At 41.5% G+C, this 25,317-nt stretch overlaps 2 protein-coding genes across 2 annotated transcripts in view; one reads left to right on the top strand and one right to left on the bottom strand.

Moving 5' to 3' along the window:
* The window catches only part of dync2i2 (dynein 2 intermediate chain 2), a 44,854-nt gene extending 32,826 nt beyond the window's left edge, over positions 1–12,028 (bottom strand). Inside the window, exon 1 of the mRNA XM_041193021.1 lies at positions 11,508–12,028. Within this exon, the coding sequence (XP_041048955.1) occupies positions 11,508–11,843 (336 nt within the window). The 5' untranslated portion in view covers positions 11,844–12,028. The remainder of the gene's footprint in view (positions 1–11,507) is intronic.
* Positions 12,029–12,183: 155 nt separating this feature from the next.
* On the top strand, positions 12,184–23,936 carry seta (SET nuclear proto-oncogene a). The gene is made up of 8 exons (XM_041193525.1): positions 12,184–12,507; positions 14,213–14,270; positions 15,597–15,739; positions 17,872–17,975; positions 20,125–20,238; positions 21,595–21,765; positions 22,381–22,536; positions 23,125–23,936. The coding sequence occupies exons 1-8, from the start codon at positions 12,435–12,437 to the stop codon at positions 23,146–23,148; spliced, it is 843 nt and encodes a 280-aa protein (XP_041049459.1). The 5' UTR covers positions 12,184–12,434; the 3' UTR covers positions 23,149–23,936.
* The last annotated feature ends 1,381 nt before the right edge of the window (positions 23,937–25,317 follow it).

Here is a 25,317-nt window from a genome sequence, read left to right as displayed (position 1 = left end):
AGGGAGGAGAGGTATCAAAAGAGAAGTTATTGTACTCCAATAGCTGATACTCAGCAATAATGAACTCTGAAGGCGAGTCAAAAACAGAATTACCTGGAAAAACTCAGCAGGTCTGGCAGCATCGGCAGAGAAGAAAAAAGTTGACGTTTCGAGTCCTCATGACCCTTCAACAGAACTGAGTAATATTTGAATTATAAGCTGGTTTGGGGGGGGGGGTGCCAGAAGAGGTGTGGTTGTAGGGACAAGCAAGCAGTGATAGGAGCAGATAATCAAAAGACGTCACAGACAAAAGAACAAAGAGGTGTTGAAGGTGGTGATCTAAACGAATGTGCTAATTAAGAATGGATGGCAGGACACACAAGGTACAGCTCTAGTGGGGGTGGGGTGGAAAGACTAACAGGACATAAAAGGTGTAGATTTAAAAGTAATGGAAATAGGTGGGAAAAGAAAAATATATATAAATTATTGGAAAAAACAAAAGGAAGGGGGAAGAAACGGAAAGGGGGTGGGGATGGAGGAGGGAGTTCAAGATCTAAAGTTGTTGAGTTCAATATTCAGTCTGGAAGGCTGTAAAGTACCTAGTCGAAAGATGAGGTGCTGTTCCTCCAGTTTGTGTTAAGCTTCACTGGAACAATGCAGCAAGCCAAGGACAGACATGTGGGCAAGAGAGCAGGGTGGAGTGTTAAAATGGCAAGCGACAGGGAGGTTTGGGTCATTCTTGCGGACACATCGCAGGTGTTCTGCAAAGTGGTTGCCCAATTTGCATTTGGTCTCTCCAATGTAGAGGAGACCGCATTGGGAGCAACGAATGCAGTAGACTAAGTTGGGGGAAATGCAAGTGAACGGCTGCTTCACTCGAAAGGACTGTTTGGGCCCTTGGACAGTGAGGAGAGAAGAAGCAAAGGGGCAGGTGTTACATCTTTTGCGTTTGCATGGGGAGGTGCCATAGGTGGGGGTTGAGGAGTAGGGGGTGATGGAGGAGTGGACCAGGGTGTCTCGGAGGGAACGATCCCTACGGAACGCCGCTGGGGGGTTGAAGGGAAGATGTGTTTGGTGGTGGCATCATGCTGGAGTTGGCGGAAATGGCGGAGGATGATCCTTTGAATGCGGAGGATGGTGGGGTGATAAGTGAGGACAAGGGGGACCCTATCATGTTTCTGGGAGGGAGAAGGCGTGAGGGTGGATGCGCGGGAGATGGGCCGGACACGGTTGAGGGCCCTGTCAACCACCATGGGTGGAAAACCTCGGTTAAGGAAAAAGGAGGACATGTCAGAGGAACTGTTTTTGAAGGTAGCATCATCAGAACAGATGCGACGGAGGTGAAGGAACTGAGAATGGGATGGAGTCCTTACAGGAAGTGGGGTATGGGGAGCTGTAGTTGAGGTAGCTATGGGTGTCGCTAGGCTTGTAATGGATATTGGTGGACAGTCTATCACCAGAAATTGAGACAGAGAGGTCAATGGAGGGAAGGGAAGTGTCAGAGATGGACCACGTGAAAATGATGGAGGGGTGGAGAATGGATGCAAAATTAATAAATTTTTCCAGGTCCCGACGACAGCATGAAGCAGCACCGAAGTAATCATCGATGTACCAGAGAAAGAGTTGTGGGAGGGGGCCGGAGTAGGACTGGAACAAGGAATATTCCACATATGCCATAAAGAGACAGGCAAAGCTGGGGCCCATGCGGGTACCCATAGCCACACCTTTTATTTGGAGTAAGTGAGAGGAGTTAAAGGAGAAATCGTTCAGTGTGAGAACAAGTTCAGCCAGACGGAGGAGAGTAGTGGTGGATGGGGATTGTTCGGGTCTCTGTTCGAGGAAGAAGCTAAGGTCCTTCAGACCATCCTGGTGGGGGATGGAGGTGTAGAGGGATTGGACATCCATGGTGAAGAGGAGGCTGTTGGGGCCAGGGAACTGGAAGTTGTTGATGTGACATAAGGTGTCAGAGGAATCACGGATGTAGGTGGGAAGAGACTGGACAAGGGGAGAGAGAAGGGAGTCAAGATAATGAGAAATGAGTTCCGTGGGGCAGGAACAGGCTGACATGATCGGTCTGCCGGGACAGTACTGTTTGTGGATTTTGGGTAGGAGGTTGAAGCAGGCCGTCCGAGGTTGGGCGACTACCAGGTTGGAAGCTGTAGGAGGAAGATCTCCAGAGGCGATGAGGTCAGTGACAGTCCTGGAAACAATGGCTTGATGTTCAGTGGTGGAGTCATGGTCCAGGGAGAGATAGGAGGAAGTGTCTGCGAGTTGACATTCAGCCTTAGCGAGGTAGAGGTCAGTGCGCCAGACAACAACAGCACCACCCTTGTCAGCAGGTTTGATGACAATGTTGGGGTTGGACCTGAGAGAACGGAGTGCAGTAAGAGGAGCAGAGAAATTGAGATGACTAATGTCACGCCGACAGTTCTCAATGAAAAGATCAAGAGAAGGTAAAAATCCAGAGGGAGCGGTCCAGGTGGAGGGAGAATATTGGAGGTAGGTAAAAGGATCCATTCAACGGGGCGAGCACTCCTGCCCAAAGAGGTGAGCACGGAGACGAAGACGGCGGAAGAAGAGTTCAGCATCGTGCCAAGTCCAAAATTCATTGAGATGAGGGCATAAGGGTATGAAACTAAGATCTTTGCTGAGCACTGAACGTTCAGCATCGGAGAGGGGAAGGTCATGGGGTATAGTGAATACACGGCCAGGGCTGGGATTGGAAGATGGGGTGGGGCGGAGGGATAGGCAGGGGTGGAGGGTCCTAGATGGGTGTTGGTCTAGGACCCTCCACTTATCACCCCACCAGCCTCCGCATTCAACAGATCATCCTCTGCCATTTCCACCAACTCCAGCTTGATGCCACCACCAAACACATCTTCCCTTCATCAGCCCGGCGGCATTCCGTAGGGATCGTTCCCTCTGGGACACCCTGGTCCACTCGTCCATTACCCCCTACTCCTCAACACCCACCTACAGCACCTCCCCATGCAAACGCAAAAGATGCAACACCTGCCCCTTCACTTCCTCTCTCCTCATCGTCCAAGGGCCCAAACAGTCCTTTCAAGTGAAGCAGCCTTTCACTTGCATTTCCCCCAACTTAGTCTACTGCATTCGTTGCTCCCAATGCGGTCTCATCCACATTGGAGAGACCAAACGTAAACTGGGCGACCGCTTTGCAGAACACCTGCGGTCTGTCCGCAAGAAAGACCCAAAACTCCCTGCTGCTTGCCATTTTAACACTCCACCCTGCTCTCTTGCCCACATGTCTGTCCTTGGCTTGCTGCATTGTTCCAGGGAAGCCCAACCTAAACTGGAGGAACAGCACCTCATCTTCCGACTCGGCACTTTACAGCCTTCCAGACTGAATAATGAATTCAACAACTTTAGATCTTGAACTCCCTCCTCCACCCCACCCACCTTCCGTTTCTTCCCTCTTCCTTTTGTTTTTTCCAATAATTTATATAGATTTTTCTTTTCCCACCTATTTACATTATTTTTAAATCTATACCTTTTATGCCCTGTTAGTCTTTCCACCCCACCCCCACTAGAGCTGTACCTTGGGTGTCCTGCCATCCATTCTTAATTAGCACATTCGTTTAGATAATATCACCACCTTCAACACCTCTTTGTTCTTTTGTCTGTGACATCTTTTGATTATCTGCTCCTATCACTGCTTGCTTGTCCCTACAACCACACCTCCCCCCAACAACTTCTCTCCCCCCACCCACCTTAAACCAGCTTATATTTCACCCCTCTCCTAATATTACTCAGTTCTGTTGAAGGGTCATGAGGACTCGAAACATCAACTTTTTTCTTCTCCGCCGATGCTGCCAGGCCTGCTGAGTTTTTCCAGGTAATTCTGTTTTTGTTTTCGATTTCCAACATCCGCAGTTTTTTGTTTTTATCTCTGAAGGCGAGTCATCTGGGCACAAAACATTAACAGTTCCTCTCTCCACAGATGCTGCCAGACCTGCTGAGTTTTACTAACATTTTCTGTTTTTAGTTCAGATTTCCAGCATCCATAGTATTTTGCTTGCTCCAAGTAGTACAATCTCAGCTTCTCTAGTTTCCTACATTCCTGAAGTGCCTCATCCTTGGTATTAATTCTGGCAAATCTCCTCTACACCCTTCTCAAGTCATTGACATCTTTCCTGTGTAGTGCCTAGAACTGGACACAATACTCCACCTGAGCCTTGGCAGTGATTTGGAAACAATTTTTACCTGAATTTTCATAGCTGAATCTGCTCTTTAAAAAAGCACTTCATCTTTACAAAGGAAGAACAAACTACCACAATTCTAATGTGCACATGCACTTATAATGAAAAAAAATACCATACCCTTCAGTATGCCCTGTAGTGGGCATGGAATTTTATGTTACATACAGATTAATTTAATGGTTCCTGAGCTTATAAATGAGAGTTCTTTTTTCCTTAACTCTATATCAGACATTTCACATTCCCACTGCATTCTCCGCAGTGTCCTGATAAATAATTATCCCTCAACAAGGATTTTAAAAACCCAGATGATCTGGGCATTGCCATATTGCTGTCTTTGGGACCTTGCTGTGCATACATATACTGTTGTATTTCCTACATTACAACAGTGACTACCGTTCAAAGGTAAAGTGCTTTGGGACATCCTAAGTTGTGAAAAGCATTATATAAATACAAGCTCTCTTTTTAAATCAACTTGTTAAAAACATTAGCAGGAACCCGAACTTGCTTTGTTATAAGCAAGGCAAACCAGAATAGGCATAATTAAGCTTCAGGCACAAATGAACAAAGCATTGAACACATTATGGATGAAATCATGGAGGTCTTGGTTTTGTCTAATCCCAAGTCGACATAAATGGTAGGCACACTGACAAAAGCAAAACAAACTGCTGCAAGACAAGGCCACTGGGAGATGAAGTGGTGCTTCAGTCAAATAGCTAGCATGGAGTTCAAACGTATCTGGGATTGCTCTGGGCTTCCTTTGGGACTGCCAAAAATAAAAACAGTTCCTAGAAATAAACTGAAAAACCAGATTCATAGAGCTGCTTTCATAGATTTGGCAGAGAGCACTGCATGAGCTTTTGATACCTAGGTGGGATTTCAACATGGGACTAAAAGCATTTTTTGGCAGATGGGGGAGGTGTTTCTAATTTTACAAGGAACACAATTATTCGGAAATTGTTTTTATAAAGTTCACAATAGGCTGAGCAGAAGGATCATAGTACAATATTACATCTGCAGTGTCAGGCCTGCACTGTCAGGCAAGAACTAAAAATACTTTTACTTAGTACAGCAGACCTCCTTTGCTTCAACATTGCTTACTGCTAGTCAAAGTTTACATCGGTGTATAGAAGGGGGGATTAACTTGCACCAATACAGCATATTACCACAACCAGAGCTCTTCTTAACTAATGAACCTTGTCATTATGTAGGTAAATATAGCAGCCAATCTTCATGCAAACAGTAAGACCCCTGAAGCAGCAACAAAGACGAATTTCCAATTGACCCGTTTCTGGTTGTGGGCGAAATGTTGACTAGGACACTGGGTGTGCGGGCTTTTAAAATTTAGCAGTAATAGAGAGAAGAAATTGGGGTGTGTCAGAATTGGGGATAGAATGTGTGATTTGTCTTGCTAGTACATTCCTGATGTCTCCCAGCAATAGTGAGTGGGAAAGGAAATGGGGCAGTTTATATTTGGGGTGATAAGTTTAAGATCTGGCAGCACATATTTGCCAGTTTCCAACATATCTCTAAGCAATGAATTAGGATATTTCTACTTTTGCTTGGATTATGCTTCTGTGACACGCCATGGGAGTTTTCCTATGTTACTGACGTTATATAAATGCAAATATCTGCAAGTCCTGCTCCCCCATCGCCCATGTGCTTGCTAACCTATATTGACTTCCAGTCAGACAAAAGTCTTGATTTTAAAATTCTCATGCTTGTTTTCAAATCCTTCCATGGCCTTGCTTCTTCTTATCTCTGTACATCCGTCAACTCCATAACCCTCCAAGATATCTGTGCTCCTCTTATTCTAGCCTCTTGTGCACTCCCATTTCTAATTGCTCTAACATTAGTGGCCATGTCTTCAGCTCCTGAGGCCCCAAACTCTGGAATTCTCTCCCTACACCTCTTCACCTCTCTACTTTGCAAATCTTTTTCTGCAAAATTGTTTCCTGCAATATAGCTTCAATTTCCTTTTTATGGAATGTGGGTGTCGTTGGATAGGCCAGCATTTGTTGCCTAACCCTAACTGCCTTTAAGAAGGTGGTGGTGAGCTGCCTTCTTGAACCATTGCAGTCCACGTGGCACCAACAGTGCTGTTAGGAAGAGTGTTCCAGGATTTTAACCCAGCAACAGTGAAGGAACGGCGATACATTTCCAAGTCAAGATGGTGTGTGGCTTGAAGAGGAACTTGCAGATGGTGGTGCTCTCATACCTTGTCCATCTAGGCAATAGGGGTCATGGGTTTAGAAGGTGCTGTCTAAGGAGCCTTGGTGAGTTGCTGCAGTGCATTTTGTATATGATACAAACAGCTGCCACTGTGGATCGGTGGCAGTGGAGGGAGTAAATGTTTAAAGGTGGTGGATGGGGTGTCAATCAAGCAGGCTGCTTTGTACTTCTCAAGTGTTGTTGGAGCTGCACTCATCTAGACAAGTAGAGATTATTTCACCATATTATTGACTTGTGCCTTGTAGTTGGTGGATAGACTTTAGGGAGTCAGGAGGTGAGTTATTCGTAGAATTCCAAACCTTTGACCTGCTTTTGTAGACCAAGTATTTTTATGCCTGGTCCAGTTCAGTTTCTGGCCAATGGTAACCCCCAGGATGCTCATTGTGGAGGATTCAGCGATGCTAATGCCACAGACTGTTAAGGGGAGATGGTTATTGCATGGCACTTGTGTGGTATGAAAGTTATTTGCCACTTATCAGCCCAAGCCTGAATTTTGTCCAAGCCTTGCTGCATATGGAGACTGACTGCTTCAGTATCTGAGGAGTTGCAAATGGTACTGAACATTGCACTTATCAGTGAACATCCCCACTTCTGATCTTATGTTGGAGGAATAATGACATTACCAATACGCTATCACTTCCCCTCAAATATACAGGTTCATTGAAAGACTAAATAAACAGATGGCTGTAATAATAAAATGTATCAGTAGTCTCAATAAGCAAAATTCAGTCAATCTTTTCACCCCTTGGAAAGTCAGTGGACAGGTATGGCAAGACTTATAGAAAGAATACAGAAAGTATTTGCCATAACAACTTATATTTATAAAGTACCTTTAATATAATGAAACCTCCCAAGGCACTTTACAGAAACATTCTAAAACAAAGTATGACACTGAGCCACATAAGGAAATATTAGGTCAGATGGCCAAATGCTTGGTCAAAGAGGTAGGTTTTAAGAAGTATGGTAAAGGAGTAAAGTGACAAGGTGTGGGGAGAGAATTCCAGAGCTTGGGGCCTCAGGAGTTGAAGGCATGGCCACCAATGCTGGAGCAATTAGAAATGGGAGTGCACAAGAGGCCAGAGTTAGAGGAGCACAGATATCTTGGAGGGTTGTGGAGTTGACGGAGATTACAGAAATAAGATGATGCAAGGCCATGGAAGGATTTGAAAACAAGCATAAGAATTTTAAAATCAAGACTTTGCCTGACTGGAAGTCAATGTAGGCTAGCGAGCACAGGGGCGATAGGGGAGCAGGACTTGCAGACATGGACAGCAGAGTTTTGGATGGCCTCAATTTTACAAAGGGTAGAATGAGACACACCAGCCTGGAGTGCATTAGAATAATCAAGTCTAGAGGTAACAAATACATTGATGAGGACTTCAGCAGCAAAGTCAAGTGATGTTTTGGAGGTGGAAATAGGCAGTTTTGGTGACTGCGCATATTTGAGGTCAGAAGTTCATCCCAGGGTCGAATGTGACACCAAAGTTGTGAGCAGGCTGTTGTCAGGGAGAAGGATAGAGGTGGGAGTTAGGGAACAGAGTTTCAAACAGGGGCCAGAAAGAATGGCTTCAGTCTTCCCAATATTTAACTGGAGGAAATTTCTGCTCATCCAGTTCTGGATGTCAGATGATTGGCAATAGTGGAGGAGTCAAGAGAGGTAATGCTGAGGTGAAGCTGGGTATTGTCAGTTTACATCTGAAAACTAACGCTGGACCTTTGGATGATTTCACCAGGGGCAGCATGTACATAAGAAAAAGGATTCGGCCAAGGGTAGATCACTGGGGGACACCAGAGGCAACAGTGCAGAAGAGAAGCCATTGCAAGTGATTTGCTGACAACTACTAAACAGAGAAGAATGGAACCAGGTGAGAGCAGTCCCAGCCAGCTAGACAACAGTGAAGAGGTGTTGCAGGAGAATGATGTGATCAAGCATGTCAAAGTCTGTAGACAAGTGAAGGAAAGTGAAGTGAAGACACGGAGGGAAAGTTTACCTTTGTCGCAGTCACATAGGATGTGATGTGATTTTGATGCAAACCATTTCAGTACTGTGGCGGGGATAGAAGTCTGACTAGAGGGAAACATGGAATTCCAGAAAAGATGAGGACAGATTTGGGAAGCGGCAGCATGTTCAGAGGCTTTGGAGAGGAAAGGGAGGTTGGAGATGGGACGGTTGTTTGCAAGGACGGAGGGATCAGAGGTAGGTTTTTTAAGGAGCAAGGTGATGATGGCATAGATATAAAATCTGAAGACAGAGAGCCGTTTACAATATCAGCAAAATGGGGGCCAGGAGAGGATGTTGGGTGATCAGTTTAGAAGAAATTGGATCTTGGGAACAGGAGGTGGGCCTCATGGAGAAGGTGATGAGCCAGATGTGAGTTCAGGGCTAGGGCAGAGGGCATTAAAGAAAGTCTGGCCAGGTGGGCCAGTGGAAGGGACTGATGTGGCAGAGGCAGTTGATCAAATTGTCTCAATCTAAGCGACAAAGAAGTCCATGAGCTCCTCCCATTTGCTGGAGGTGAGGGTGGAGGAGACAGGGGAGAGGGATTTAAGAAGATGGTTTTCAGTAGGGAAAAAATGCTGGGTTATGTTTGCATTTCAGGATGATCCAAGGTGTGTGTAACTACAAATCTGAGCTTTTTTTTGGATTATACACTCAATAGCAAAATAGTAAACACCTTGGAATTTTTATCTACATTAAAGATGCTGTTTTAATGCAAGTTATTATTAGTTTACTGCGTTATCAGGTTATTATACCAAAATTTACCTCAGGCACCTTCCAGGATTTTTCACTTAACAGCAAAAAATTTGCATTTCCCCCACCCACTTCTATTGTAGAATCTTACATACACAGCAAGGGTAACAATCCTTTAGAATGGATGGGTTTGGGTCAGATGAAAAGTTAGAATTTGAAAAATTTCAAAGCCTAGCCAACCCACCTACTCCAATTACAACGTAAATGAGTGACCAGCCAGCTCTCAGGAAGCAGAGCAGGTAATTATATCTGTTAAGGAGGTTGCATCCCTCCATTTTTACCTGCTTTTTATTTTTCACCTATTTCAGCTGGGCTAAGACTCCGGAAACCAAGTAGGTAAAATGAGGCGAGAAGGGCTGGATCCATAAGATAAGTGCCTTTACAGAACTGCTTACAGACGAGGAGGAGCATTAATGTTTCCTCCAGCCCAACAAGCTCCTGGCCACTTCCCTCATCACCCCAACTGCAAACCCATCCCCTCCACCACTTTTTTCTCACTGCTCTAAGCTCCTTGGCAGTTAATTTCTGTAATATGTCAGGGTCTCCCATTCAGAACTCCTACCTCCCAAACAAATTCCCACCACCCCAAACAAATTTCAGTTTTACTTACTATGTTGCAACAGTAACTACACCTCAGGATACTTAATTAACTCCAAAGCGCTTTAGGTCTTCCAGAGGTTGTGAAAGGAAAGTCCTATTTTTTTCAAATTTCTTTCAAATCAAATTTCAAGCTTGGCAATGGTTTAATAACTTAAGAATTTTATTAAAATCCTAATCAAACTTATTGTTCCATTTGTATTTGAATAATTTTCAAAAACAAATTGCTATACGCAGACACAACTATTGCACAGCAATTGAGGTCAAGGGGAAATAATTTTCCAGTTGGGCTAACCAAATACTACTAAATTCAGGCTGGCAAATTCTGCACACATTGCATGTTCAGACTATGGGGTTTGCAAAAACCCAAATTCAGGTTCGAAGAGACCGAGATCTTCAGGAATTAAAAGGTATTCACACACACATAAGACAGAGAAGTCTATTGGTAAGTATCTTCATGTTATTCTAAAAGGTCATTGAGAAATTTGATTAATTCACTTCCCTGCTAAAAAAAAGTGTCAAGCAAAACACTATTACTATATTTGAACCAGGATTATAAAAGATAAACTTGTATTTTTAGAGCACTTTTCACGACCACAGGATATTCCAAAGCACTTTACAGCCAATGAAGTACTTTTGAAGTGTAGTGACTGTGGCGAAGTAGAAAACTCAGCAGCCAATTTGCACACATCAATTTCCCACAAACAGCAATATGACAAAAGGACCAGATAACAAACTGAAATATTAGCCTAGGATACCAGGAACACTGCTCATCTTTGAAGCAGTGTAATGGGATCTTTTGTATTCATATTAGAAAACAGGGACTTGGATTAGCATCTCACCTAAAGCATAGATATTAATTTTGCATATCAGCCAATTAAGAATTCGAAGTAGAGGTGGGACCTGTATGACAAATTTGCCAAATGCAGGAACAGTGCTAGAATGTAACTGAAAACGTGTGTGCTAAACCTAGAGGTAGAAGCTTGTGTGTATCTAGGACATCCTGAGTTCAAGAAATCTGCAATATACAAGTTCTTTCTATCTACATACACACATTATCCACATGCACTATAAGGTGCAGGAATACATCCTTTTTCCAATGAGGTCAAAGAAAATGACACCTAAACATCAAAACGCTGATTATCATTATATCTAGAAATATACTGTAAAACATAGAAAACTGCAGCATGAATGTATATCAAATAAGATATTTCTATGATTTTCCCCAGTGAACCCTTACTTTATTTGAAATATGAACAGAAAATACGCTCAGCTGGTGAGGCAGTATCTATGGAAGCAGAGAAAGGTAGGATTAATATTTAATATCAATGATCCCTGTTCTGCTGAATGATCTTGTGCCCAATGTTGCCTGACCTACTGAGCGCTTCCAACACCTGACTTTATTCGGTGTTTCATCAATCCTGACTTAACAAAACGCGCTTACTTCCCAAAATCTGTTCGTCAGTTAGCGCCACATGACACAGGTTTTGCCACACAAGTAACGACTGCTTGTCTCTCGGGCATGCATTGGGAGAGGGTCCAGCCAACTAATGGCAACGCTGAACCGTGCATAGAACAACGAGATCATGATGTTCAAATTACGACAGAAGTTCGTTTCGCAAATTTTTGAATTGCATGTATTTGCATATTCATCCAGGATCCCATTTTGCAAATAATATTGCAAAAATAGAAATATATCCAGTCTTCCATTTTTGGCAATGCAAACTCACGTTGTGCGGCTGATCTATCCAGTTGACCTCAAATCCATCAAAGGCGTGGCTCTTGATGTTCTTCATTAACTCCTTGCTCACCATCGGTTCCACCTGGCGGAGAAAACGGGCCAGGCGCGGGGAATCGATCGAAGGCTCCGTGTTCCTATCGATAGCCCGCTGCTCTCGGTACTCGAGCGTTTCTGTCTGCGTACTGATCTTGGCGCTACGTCGTATCTGCACTGAGGCTTCGGCGCGTCGAACCTCCGCCGTTTGACAAACTGCGTCACACAGCTCGGGAGCTTTCCTCCAGCGCGACTCGACCGATACGGCCTCCCGCAACTCGTCGGTGAACATGGCCCGTTCGGTTATAAAGCCAAAATCCTCCCACTCAAAACAGACTTTAGCTTATGTGCTTTCAAAAAAAATAGGTTCGAGTATCGAGAACTCATCCGTCTCCCACACACGACAAAACAAAAAATAACTCCCCCCTCACACACCAACGCGCAGCGTGAGCTAATACTCGACGCGACCCAATCAGGACGCCCCGTCGCCATGACGACCCAGTCCGATTGGTGCCCCCGCGCCGCCTGACGTCACCGTCACCCTCGCGCCGATGCCGCCGCCAAGCTGGAGCGGCCAATGGGAGGCGACGCCGGAGAGTATGTTCGGCGCGAGGGCGGTGCACTGCGCACGCGTGCTGGGGGGAGAGGGCCACGAACGCGCGTGCGTGTTACAGCGGCTGAGCTCGAGCGTTTTTTTCTCCCACTGTGGTAGAGGCGCGAGACCCACTGAGCCATCGAGGGGGAAAGAGAGAGGCGAGGGAGTGTGTGAGGGGAGTGAGGAAGGAAAAATAAAGGAAGATTAATAAAAGAAAGCGCGGATCAGGGCTTTTCATCATTTTTTTTCCTCCTTTTTTTATTTCCCCCTTTTTTTCCTTCTTCCAAGATGTCGGTCCCAGCGACAAAGATGAGTAAAAAAGAGGTGAACTCGAACCATGATGGAGCAGACGAGACCTCAGGTAATTTTTGTGCAGCGATTTTTTTTTGTTATGGTTCAATATCTGTATTTGTACATGAGTAGAGGGTTGTGTTTGTGAAGGCCGCTGTGTGTGTGTGTGTATATATATATATAATATATATTGTGAGTGTGTGCGCGGAATGGCGGCCCCACGCTCCCCCTCTCGGTCGGGCTGGAGAGGAGCTGAAAGGCAGCGCGGGAGGGTAACTCCATTCACTCCGGCGCCATGTTTATGAAGCCACATAGAGAGAGAGAGTGTGTGGGGAAAAAAAGAACAGAATCTCTCCACCTCCTCCTCCCTCATTGTGTAAGGCGGCCGCCATGATACCAGGAAAGAGAAATGGAGCCGCCGCGGCCTGCTCGTCCGTCCGAGGTGAGGATGCCCTATTTCTGCCCCCCTTCCCCCCCCCCCCCCCCCCCCCCCCCCAACATCCCCCCCTCCACGTAAAACCTAGAGCGGGCAAAGATAATGTAGAGGGAGGCAGGTCCCAACATGGGCTTCTCGCTATTAGCAGCAACACTTGGGGCGGGCTGGAGGCAGCCGACTTGGAAAGAGAGGCCTAACCACGCGGCCTGGTGTTAAAGGGATTATAGGCATCTTTTTATTTTCCCATTTGCAGGGAATAAGGCGATTTTAAACTGTGCTGGCCGGCAATGTTGTGCACAACCTCTTCCTGTACACAATTTTTTTTTAAAAATTGAACCCACCTTATGTTTTTTGAGTCATTTTGACTATTGCTTTCCTTTTGAGAATCAGCATGTGTGTATGACCGAGACTTGCGGGGGAAAAAGCAGTGCAAAATCTGGAGGAAAAAGTCAAACGCATTTGCAGAATTTTAATTGCAGCATTTGATGTAAAAGAGGGGGAAATGAATGAAAAATGATTGCATTAACTAAAATTGTGAAAATGTTTTAAAATGAAGGCAGATGTAGAACCAGTCTTCATTAGTGCTTAATTTTGAAAAGTTTGTTTTCGATGCAATTCATTTTATTTTGAAATGCCGATAGTAAAACAGCGACTTCCTTTGGGGAGGAACCACGCGGCTCATAATTTAGCAGGGGTTCATTCAACACAAAGGGAAGCGGCACTGAAACGTGGGTTGCAGGCGAGTTGTTGACGTCTCTTGGTTTGAATTCGTTGTAAAAAGTGAGGGGGGGCTCTCTGGCTGCTGTTTGAGAATGGCATGTTCTGACCGTAATTTTCACGGTTCTAAGCAATAGGTGAGCAGAAAGAAATGAGTTGGGTTTTTTTCTCTCAGAGGGTGGTTAGTGACAGATTTCGCTACATCTACTTTTGAAGGTGTGATTGTAAATTTCCCGCAAAATGTTATTCGGAGTATTTATTTTGTTACTTGTGCAAGGTTAACTTGGAGAATGTGACTAGCAATCCCTCCAAGTTTACCCATTGCCTTTAAACATTTAAATGTTTCTTTCCAAGATCCGTAGGGAAATGATGCTAAATAAAGAGTTTACAACTTTGTGTGCCGCCTTCACCAGTTTGAGAAAAGAAAATAGGGAGTATTGAAACTGAACCAACATTTGATCTGCCTGTTTTAATCTTTCAGAATTACCAGAGTGGATTTGATTTAGGGAAAGTGTTCAAGTTGAACGCAATGTTGAAGTTGTCATTTAAAAATCTTAGAAATAGCATATGCACTGGTCAAGTATCTTCAATTTTGTGACTTTTTAAATAACTTTCTTTACAGAAAAAGAGCAACAGGAAGCCATTGAACACATTGATGAAGTACAGAATGAAATAGACAGGTAAAGGAAGTGGTATATGATTTTGCATTTTTAACCCCATGGCGGTTGATTGAATTTCACCCTTGAAAAGTTTTAACCCTAACAACACTTGAAATTTAGTGCAGCAGTAATTTTGATGTTGCAGTAGGCGGAAGTGGTCCTTGGTTTGAAAGTTTCCACTGTTTCACTTGTCTTCTGAGCCATATCCTGATGTCCTGAAACTTGGTGTAATGTACATTCACTCTCAATGTCTGAGAAATTGAAGGTAGATATTGAGTACCAAATAATGAGTTTCTTTAAAATAACTGCTTACAATGCTAGATGAGAGTATAATATTGTCCTGTTAACGCATTTAATTCTGGCTAGCTTTGTCTATTGATAGGTTCTATTTGGTCTTCTCCCAGAGGGTATTTAGTTTTTGGGATTGAAGATAAGTTTTGGAGAAAGCCCAGCTTGCATGATAGTATCAAGAGCCAAAATTATGCTGTCTTTTCCCACCTTTTGAGGCACAGGTACAGTCCCATAGTGGTGCATTAATGCTGTCCTCGGCAACAGCCTGCCCAGATCATATTTCTTTTCTGACTGACCCTTCTATGTCTGGAGGGTGAAAGCCTAGTTTGTGAAAGCTCATGATTTAACCCTTTGGAACTCTGGCAACACTCTGGTGATCTAACTAGGACTTTATATAATGGTAGCAAAATTTCTTCCCCATTGTATTCTAGCCTTCAATAAAAGGCTAACATTTCATTAGCCCTTTTGATTTAGAATGTGCTTATAACTATTTCCCAAGGTGTCTTTTATTGAAGAATTGGAAGCAGCCAGTCTTCCTGCTCTTATCAAGCCACTCCTGTTTGGCTTAGGAGTTTTGGATGTCCAGTGAAAAGATGTTCCAGTTGTACTACAGTTGAATAGCTGCATTGTTGTGACATGTACATTATGCTGTCATGGAAGAGCAACAGGAAGAAGAAGAAAGTCATTGTGGACACTAGGCAGTACATTGATCCTGGAACTAGTGATCAGGTTGTTTTAAATCCCCTTTTGTAACCTTAAGTACAACTGCTGTGCCACTTTTAGTTTGCAGGAGGTTTTTTGGACAATTTAGCTTCTAATGAATAAAATGCATTATCTTTATTTCTCAGTTCTGGCTTCAGCTCTGTTTTCCCTGCCTCTTTCGTGCGTAGATGCTCTTGCCCTGTTTGGTGCATGTCAATGTGACAGCTGAACAGAGTGAAGAATTAAACATGTCTTTGTATGTGCTTCGAGGCTCTTGCTTTTTCTTAAACCCAGAAAGCACTGTTTTACCAGGCTGTGAATGCTTCTTGTGACTTAAAACACTCTTCTGTTTAGACTGAATGAACAGGCAAGTGAGGAAATATTGAAAGTAGAGCAAAAATACAACAAGCTACGCCAGCCATACTTCCAGAAGCGGTCGGAACTCATTGCCAAAATTCCCAACTTTTGGGTGACTACGTTTGTCAACCACCCACAAGGTAAGCAGTGAAATGCAGTAGTTTGGACAAAACATTGCTGACAATAATATTGGATAGGCGTTGAATGGTTATATTAAATAAATTTGGAAAACAAACTTAGGGAAGATGGAATTTTCATGTGAACCTTTCAGGAATTTTTCCAGTGTCACCGGTGTGAAATTTGTTGTGTAACGCATTTTACTGAAAGGGAGCTTGATCTTTGTTTGTAATAGACTCTGATTATATGGAGCACAGTCGACTTCCAAGGAATTGAAGCAATTGTGACTCACTTTTAGATGATCTTTGGCATAGATTTAAAGCCAAAATGTATTGGCTGGATTTCTATGAACTTCTGTGCCATTAATGAGTACTAGTTGCCTTTTTTAACAATGACCCCTAGAGGCACATACTGTTTACTGCAACACCGATCAAAAGTCGGTATGCCTTTACAGCAAGTCACAACCTTGACGATTTTGAAACATTGAGAGCTTGTTTTTTTAATCTTGTGTTGTGCTAGTCTTACTGGGTTATACTCTTTCTACAGCCAAGATTATAGTTACCACTTTAAATGCCATTTTGCTGATAACGTGATTGTTTGCCAAGCTAAGTTATGCTGTATTTGGAACCATCGGCGTACAATAGTTAATAACTCACTGCCAACTTTGAAGCTTCCTTTGCGATATTGGTTTGCAACTCTTTTGGCTTGAGTAGAAAAAAATTATAAAGCCTGATTAAGTTGTGCTCAGCTTTAAATTAGAAGTTGATTTTATCATTGAAACACTTGAAACAGAAATTAAGATGGTTTGTCTATCAATGGTTTAACTCATTGCTCCAAAGAATGTTTTTGCTCCCAAACTTAGCCACGTGGAAAATATCTGAGCAAAAACAAGTTATTTGTTCTCCAGACTTTGGGAAGGGAAACAGAGAGTTAGTTGTTTACTAGATGTAAAGGTTGGTGATTGCGCTTTTAAACATTGGTTATGTATAGTGTCTTGAGACAGGGGAAGAGAATTCATTAGAGTTTTCTTGCCTTTTGTAGAAGCCCAGATTCTTGCTGGGGCAAATTTCTAAAGCAGCTAGTTCCTTTTCTTTCTTTACAAGTACCATACATTAACCTGAATGTCAGGCCGTCTGAAGATGTGAGGAAGTCGCAGCTGTGCTTAATCCTTCCATGGCCTATTGCCCTGACGGTGGGATTGTAGTCTCCTTTCCATTTCCCAAAGGCTTTGGTGGTGCGTTGAGACTGATTTATAGTGCCCACCTCCTCAATTTTGGAAGAAATGTGTTGCAACTTTTTGTGTCTAGAAGCAGTAGTGTATTGAGTGTTTGCATCTATTATGTTCAAAATGGACTTTTTGCAACTTAATTCTATGCAAGTGGTGTAAGACAGTAATTAAGGGGAGTTGCTTTGGATCCTAACTAATAGTTGCAATAGTGTAAATTAAAGAAATAACTTATAGCACCTTTTAGTGAAGTGTGATTTAGCTCTATTGTAATGTAGGGAAATTACAGTAGCCAACTTATGCACAGCATGGTCCCGCAAACAGCAAAGAGACAAATGAAAACATTGGGCATGGCAGTAAGGCTTGGAACATCAGGGCAATAAGCAGTGCTTATGAGTTTGATGTGACTAAGTGAATCTTGCCTACCACGTATATTCTAATTTTTTTCCTTTTGAATGAAGGAATAGTTCAGATATGTAAAATGGAGCAAAGTGGTCAGTGGACATTTCTGTTTACATGTTTTACAAAGACAAACAAGGGAAATTGTAGTCTATATGCCCTACATAAGCCTTTTGATTTCCTTCCTTCCTCCACATGCAACAATCATGGAGTGTCCTACCAGGTTGTCTTGCACGTGGCCCATCTTATTGTAATTTGGGTGTTTTTTGTCTCATTAGTAAACTTGGAGGTCTCACTCGCAATGATCTTGTATTTTAAAGGGCATGAAATCTTCTGTTAATGAGAAGATAAGTGTTTTTACTGTTTTATGCATTTACTGCATTGTTATCTCTGTGACTGATGGAATTCTTGCATTTTTAGTCAATACTGTGAATTTGATGCATCAACATTGGCCTGAAATTACCAAACTTAAAAATATTTTTAGCATGAAATTCAGTTTAGTTAAATGTAATTATTGCTCCTATGTTCCAGTATCTGCGCTTCTGGGAGAGGAGGACGAGGAGGCACTGCATTATCTGACGAGAGTGGAGGTGACAGAATTTGAAGATATCAAATCAGGCTATAGAATAGATTTTGTAAGTGCATTTTTCTTGGGTTTACACATTAGTTTGAGTATTAAAAGCAAATTTGTTTTATAGGGCTGAATTATTGACAGCTCTGTTTCATACTGTCAAATCTTTAAAATACCTTAATCCACGGGAGCGATAACAAATTTCCACTTTTTAGTGTAATGTGATTTTTGGGGGGGGTTGAGTTAATTATTTCCTTTGCTGTGTTTTAAAATCCTGGTTTCAAAATTGTTTTGAGAAATAATATCTAATATAGGAAGTTTTTAAAAACTGCCAGCCTGGTTGAGCTTTTTGTGTACTGACTTGTAAAATGCAACAGCACAGGCACTCGTTTTCACATTTTTAACCCACTCAAAAAATCAAATTCCTAGAGCATTGTATAAAAAAAAAAGTGAATTTTAGTAATTGCAAGTGAGTGGTCTTGGTGCTTGATGCAATTAACTGCACTAAACTAGTGAAGATCTCTGATCAGACCAAAGTTTGCAGATGGAATCTTGGATAGTGTTGGCAGGGTTGCTAGTTTGCTCAATCTCCTTGGGTTTGACTGGGGTGTTCTCCCATGGTCAAATCATCTGTTGATCGTTGTTGTCTCTTGCATTAGGGATGAAACGTCTATTTGGTAGAAATGACCTGTAGCTTGACCAATTGCACTTTGCCTTAAATACTGAATAACACACCGTAATGTGTCAAGGTGGCATTTTGATTTCCCACACTAATAATTGAATAGCTGATATTAGGGGTTGTTTTATAGGCTTATGTCTTGTAATTAACCGCAAACAACTACTCGAGCAATATTAATTTCATCAATCTCAGTTGGATTAAAACCACGTCTGAGACGGTGGGACTTGTTAATCTGTTACATCATTGAGTCACCAAAATGTTTTGTGTTTAATTTTTGTTCTAGTTTTCTATTCATGCCAGATGGGTGAGCAAAACATTGTTTTAAGGAACTTAATATAAAAAAAATTAACCAATTTTTTGGGGGGTGATATTTCATTCATTTGCTTTCAATAGTCTTAAATGCTGGTCTATTTAATGTCAGGGTGCCCCACAGTACCAGACAGCCAAGCTTAAAAATAGCTTTTACAATGATGTTACTGCTCGGATGGCCACCACTTCAGCAATGAGTGTTAGTTATGAATCTTGGACTTGCTCATATCCAGGGAATGAATATAAAAATAAACACAAGGTCCCACAAATAACAAAAGAAATAACCAGTTAAGCCTGTTTAGGTTTTTGTAGACGTTTAAATGTTGACCAAGCAATTGGAAAAACTTGCCTGCTTATATTAAAGCAGGTGGGCCCATAGTTAAAATGCTCATCCAGAAAATGGTATCTGATAGTGCAGCACTCCCTCAGCCAGATTGACTTGACAAGGTCGAAATAAAAAGATCAGAGGAAGAATTAAAAGTGCAGCATTCACCAAGCAATTAACACTTGGTAGTTATCCCAAATTGTTTTTACTTGAACAATACTGTTGGCCATGCGTGTGCAGGGGAAAAAAAACCTGCTCCATGAATACTAATTGCTAAACAGAGAACTGAAAATCATATAGTTACAATATTCAAGGGTAATGTAATGCAAAAGATTTCTGTACATCAAATCTTCTCCAACCTTGCATTATGTGCTGAAATCTCTCGAGAGGGACTTGTCTATAACCTCTGTTTCAAGTAATTGTACTATAATTGAGCCAAGGTTGGAGAAGATTTGATGTACAGAAATCTTTGCATTACATTACCCTTGAATATTGTAACTATATGATTTTCAGTTCTCTGTTTAGCAATTAGTATTCATGGAGCAGGTTTTTTTTTTCCCTGCACACGCATGGCCAACAGTATTGTTCAAGTAAAAACAATTTGGGATAACTACCAAGTGTTAATTGCTTGGTGACTGCTGCACTTTTAATTCGTCCTGTGGTTTTTTAATTTTGACCCTTCATTAAATATGCCACACTTAAAGCAGCCATATAAAAATTTGTGAATCGTAAGTAATTGGAGTATCAAAGATGAGACCACTCATTTTATGTTAGGTGCTTCTATTTCACAGGTAATTACTTAAGTGTATACTCTTGAGTTTTTTGGTTCAGAAATTTTACCGTTTCTTTCCTCTTCCTGGCGCTAATAAAGACAAACTAATGGGTGACCTTTGATTTCAGTATTTTGATGAGAACCCGTACTTTGATAACAAAGTTCTGTCCAAAGAATTTCACCTGAATGAAAATGGAGACCCATCTTCAAAATCAACAGAGATCAAATGGAAACCAGGAAAGGTAAGACCAATCACTAGGTGTGCACTACTAAACTGGTTTTTAATCTCATGGGTTATTCTGTATATTATTTGAAAGACTTATAAACTTACGCTTGTGTTGAGAGAGAACCAATTTACACTTAAAGCAAAGGGTAGCAGAAACCTGGAAATTTTTCCCAGAAATGCTTTGAGACTGGGAATGATTTGAACATTTTAATTCAGGGTAGTAAAATTTTAAGGAACCAAGCAGATGGACAGAATTGAGGTAATCAGCCAAGATCTAATTGATTGGCAGAACAGGCTCAAGGGACTGAATGGCAAACTCCTGTTCCTAAGCTTATCCTGTCTGAAAAGACTGCATGGGTCTTGTGAATTGGAATTTCATTATCTTTCCACTTTGAGGTTGGAGAAGGATAGATGGGTGATATGTTTGTTACAGCTCTTCTTAGAACCTCACCATGAGGAGCTGAGAGCAATGTGTTGTGATGACAACTTCATTTCATTTGGACGAATACTTCATCCATTAGGCTGGAGCTTATTTGACACACTGATTTTAAGCGTTGCTTGACTTTGTTTCCATGATTGTTCTCGTTCAGAATTTGAATTTGTCCGAATTGATATGTTTTGATCTTATTACCCATCTAGCCAATTTGTGAATGATACTGGTCTCAACTTACAAATGAGTTGCATATCTTGCTCAGTTCATTGATAAGTTAGTGTCTGGAAAGTAGTTAGCATTTGAACAAGTATCTCATTGCTATTCACAATAGCCCCATAACAGTATTTGTTTTCTATCTTCAATGTATTTTTACTCTGCATCATTTTAGTTGCTGGATTACTTGTATTTTTTAGATTTAAACAGATGAGCAATCTCCCGTTCCCTTGAATTGCCACATACTGAGCTGTACAGCCCTGAAGTTTCAATCCTGTATCTGCTGAGTTAATTCTCTGCTGCAGCAACACTGGGTTTCTACAATTGATCTAAATGAGATTGCATAGCTGCAGGCTTCCTCTCTTTTCCTCTTCCTTTCCAATTTACAGTTCTTGAGGAATGCCTAGAGGAGGGGTATTTTAACAAATTTGTCTTAACAAAAATTGCTTGAGCAACTTGATACTGTTGCAGTTAGTTTAGAATGGCATTGGTTGCTGTTGAACATAATTCCATAATTCTTCATGCTTTTCTCAGCACTTGAATTTTGTTTCATATGTTTTGTATCTTCTTTACACCCACCTGTGCTGGTGAATTAATCCATTTTATTTTTAAACTGGACTAAATTACTGTAATACAGTTGCTTGTATATCTAAACCTTCTGTTGAATGGTCGTAATAGAATTAAGCATCTTCCTTACACATAACTAAATATTCACATTATTTCAAGGACCTGACAAAGCGCTCCAGCCAGTCACAGACTAAAGTGGGGAGGAAGCGACAGCATGAAGAACCAGAAAGCTTCTTCACCTGGTTCACTGATCACTCGGATGCAGGTGCAGATGAGCTGGGAGAGGTTATCAAGGATGACATCTGGCCGAACCCTCTGCAGTATTACTTAGTGAGTGTTCTCGATTCCTTCTATGAAGTTTAAAGCTGTCTTCGGCGTGCAAACTATTTGATAGGTGCTTAATTATTACTTGGCATAAGGGCTGTGGGTATTCAACTTCACCAGCAGTGATTACATCTCTTTTCGTGGAAGGTTCAACATTTGTTCCTGCACAAAAGAGCGGGCCTGTTGGGTATCTATTATAAATGGCTCCAAGCCATAGAGCAGTCAAGCTGAAATGCCAACAGAGGATGAAATCAATTGCTTGTCTTTTGGGAGTTTTTTAAAATTGCTTTATAATTAGGATGGTTGGGTTGGTGAATGTGTTGATTTTTCTAGGACCAGGTAGCTGATCTACTGTAGTGAGTTAGTATACGTTTGTATATTCAGCTTCTGGTTCTAATGCTTTGGCATAGTGCAACAATTGTTGGGAATGTTAATTTTCTGCATGCAACAGCCTGTTACTATATACTCTTGAGATCCTATGTCACTTAAAGGACTGATGTCCCACTGGTGCTTAAGGATCACCTGTGCCTTCTATACAGAAGCTCAAGCATTGTGATGAGGAGAGCTTTTGCATAAATGTGCCCCTTGACAAAAAGTTTAATTACTGTGATGTGTCGTCAGGTTCCCGATATGGAAGATGAAGAAGGGGATGGTGAGGAGGAAGATGAAGATGAGGAGGAAGAGGAGGGATTGGAGGACATTGATGAAGAAGGAGATGAGGATGAAGAGGGAGAAGAGGAGGATGAAGAGGAGGAAGAAGAAGGGGAAGAAGCGGAGGCAAGTGCTGTCTTTTAACTCCTTGTTCAAGTGTAACAATTGTGTGGAAACTTTAAAATGATGCAGCAGGCTAAATTTGTCTCTGTCTCAGGCATTGAATCAGTCCAAATGGAATCTCCTTTCTTACAAGTCTTTCATTATTCACTCACTTTCCAGCTTGAGATTTGGACCAAATATTTGTAATGAAGTGCATATAATCTGATGATTGATATTCTTTTTTTTTGAAACACCGCAATATCCTCAGAGGAAAGAGGAGCTGGGTTGAGTGCACATTCAGTAGGAAAATTGACACTTTGATTAAATGCCAAATAACTTTTAAGTTTTGTAAAATGGAAGGGTGCTTTAAAGATGTGCTCACTATGCTTAGTTTCCTCCATTAAATTTGAGTATTTCACGAAAAGAAATGCATTTTTAATGCCGAATAAATTGGAACACTTTGGTGCAAATTCTTTAATTTGCTTGAGTTTTACACCTGTGAAATGCACCTATTGTCGATTCTTCTTTTAGAGAAGAGTCTGATGGTTCTGATTTGGGTTTTTTATTTGCATCCAGCTGCCTTGCACTAACTTTTTTTCCATTTCTTTGTAGGAGGAGGAAGGCGAAGACGACTGATCTGGTTGCTGTTGATATTCACCTCTCCTACTTTTTTTTCTTTAGTCCCTGGGAGCAAGTTGCTGTCTTTTTGTGCTCAGTTTTCTTGTTCTCCTGAGGTCCTTAAACCATTATACACAATTGGGATGAGTTACATGCGCAAACTACAGTGGCAATCTCTCTCTGCCATTTTCCATGAACTGATATGAATTCTCCTAGCGCCAGCTGATCAGCACACCATATTCTGTAGTAATGTGATTGTATTTTTTTTACTTTTTATTTTAAACCCCGCCCCCTCCCACCCATCCCTCTGCTGGAAGTCCAGAACTTCTTTCTGCCTTTGTGCTGTGACTATAGATAATTTTGAATAGGCTTTTTTCCTACCTGTTCTGGCCCAGAGATTACACTGTGTTTCCATGTGATGTGGACAATTAGCAGTTACCATCAAGTCCTTGTTTCCTTCTCTCTTGTAACAAATTGGGGTGTCACTGAGTGCGGCACCTGGGGTAGATGCAGATGGTTGGGTTCTAATGGGTGGGTTTGTTGGGTATTTTGAGGATGTGGCTGTACTTAGCATGTTGATGCATTGTATATTTTTACAACGTCCATGCAACCAAAGCCAACACTTTTAAATATTAATCGATTTGAACCCCACAGCAGATGGAGGAGTGACGACCTGTAGAATCTTATTGGAATCTACATTCTCTAATGTAATTTTTTGTTTCACTGGAAAGGAAAATTGCTCCGTTTTAAACGTTTAAAGTGTACAAGTTGCTTTGTTACAATAAAACTAAATGTGTACACGAAAAGTGTGTGGTGAGTTTGCTTTTAATCTGGAATGTTTTGAGGACTTGACTTCGATCAGTCTTGAGTGGTTAGTTTTGGTAAATACTTGGGGGGGAAATTGTACGGGCCAGAGGTAAATGCTAATGTCAAAATTGATTTCAAAATGGTCACTCCAAATTAAGTTTCCATTATTTTCTACTTAAAAGACTAAATTATAACAACCCTAGTATACATACATGCAAAGATGAAAGGTGCTGCAAGTATCAGGTTAAGGAACAAGTCATTGGGTCTTTTTTCCGCATCCTCCACTAGGTATAATTTGAGGATTGAGCAGATTAGCACCTGTGAAATTAATTGATTTAATTTGGCTTGTTGTGGTCTATCTCTTATTGGAACATGGGTGCAACAAGGCTCAGTCAGTGCTTCCAATCTTATATTCCAATATGTAGTGTTTCTAGCCTGTTATCTGTCTGCGATGTGCAAGAAGCCTACATGTTTGTAATAATTAGATATCCAATCTGTATTTATTGGAAATGAGATTGTAATTTCAAAGGGAAAATTGCAACTCTTGAGAACTTGGTGTTCTCTTTCAATCAGTTGGGTCCAGGTCCAGTGCTGCATTGTAAGTGCTTCAGGTTTATTTTTGAATACCACACATTTTGTTTGTGGACAGTTTGTTACCTTGTAGGCTTGCTTTAACTACCAAAATTGCACTTGATTTTTTTTTGCCTCTAGTAGCTAAATTCTGTAAGTTGGTATATAATGTATATATTGTCCTCGCACTAGTTGCAATACATCCATTGGATTCATGACTCCATTTTCTTGCAACCAGAGACTGCCATGAAAGCTACACCATTTAGCACCAAAATGTAGTTGTGATATGTGTGTGTGTATATAATCAATTGAAATTTTTTAAAACCTGGCACAGAAGTTTGCTGCAGAAAGTTAGACTCTTGTGTAATTATTACATTTTAATTATTGGTATGCAATGTACAATGGATTTGACGCAACTCTTGCAAATTCATTCATATTTCTGGTAGTGCAGAAGAGTTTTTGTGCTGTTTGATTCCATTCTGGCTCCTATTTGATTAGGAATGCAGTTGTGGCATAACTAGCTTATCACTACTAGTTTTGGATATATGGGAGCTGTTGCCTCACCTTTTTCAAAAGTTGGGATGTAATTATCCCAAGTCAATGCTACTTGGTTATTTAACCCAATTCTGTTCCTATTTCATTGTTTAATTGGTCAATTTTCTCATCTTTCCAGAATTTGTATTGATTGTACTAAACTGTGACCTTGTTTGAATTGCTATTGTACAATGAAAAAAGTTGACCTGATTACAACTTTTCACTTTGATTTATGAACTTCTCCCAATTCCATTAACCCTTACTTGATAATGCTAT

This window comes from Carcharodon carcharias, chromosome 8 (assembly GCF_017639515.1).
Source record: "Carcharodon carcharias isolate sCarCar2 chromosome 8, sCarCar2.pri, whole genome shotgun sequence".
NCBI classification, from domain to species: domain Eukaryota; kingdom Metazoa; phylum Chordata; class Chondrichthyes; order Lamniformes; family Lamnidae; genus Carcharodon; species Carcharodon carcharias.
Note: the sequence above shows the minus strand (reverse complement) of the source record. Positions and strands in the feature narration are given on the sequence as shown.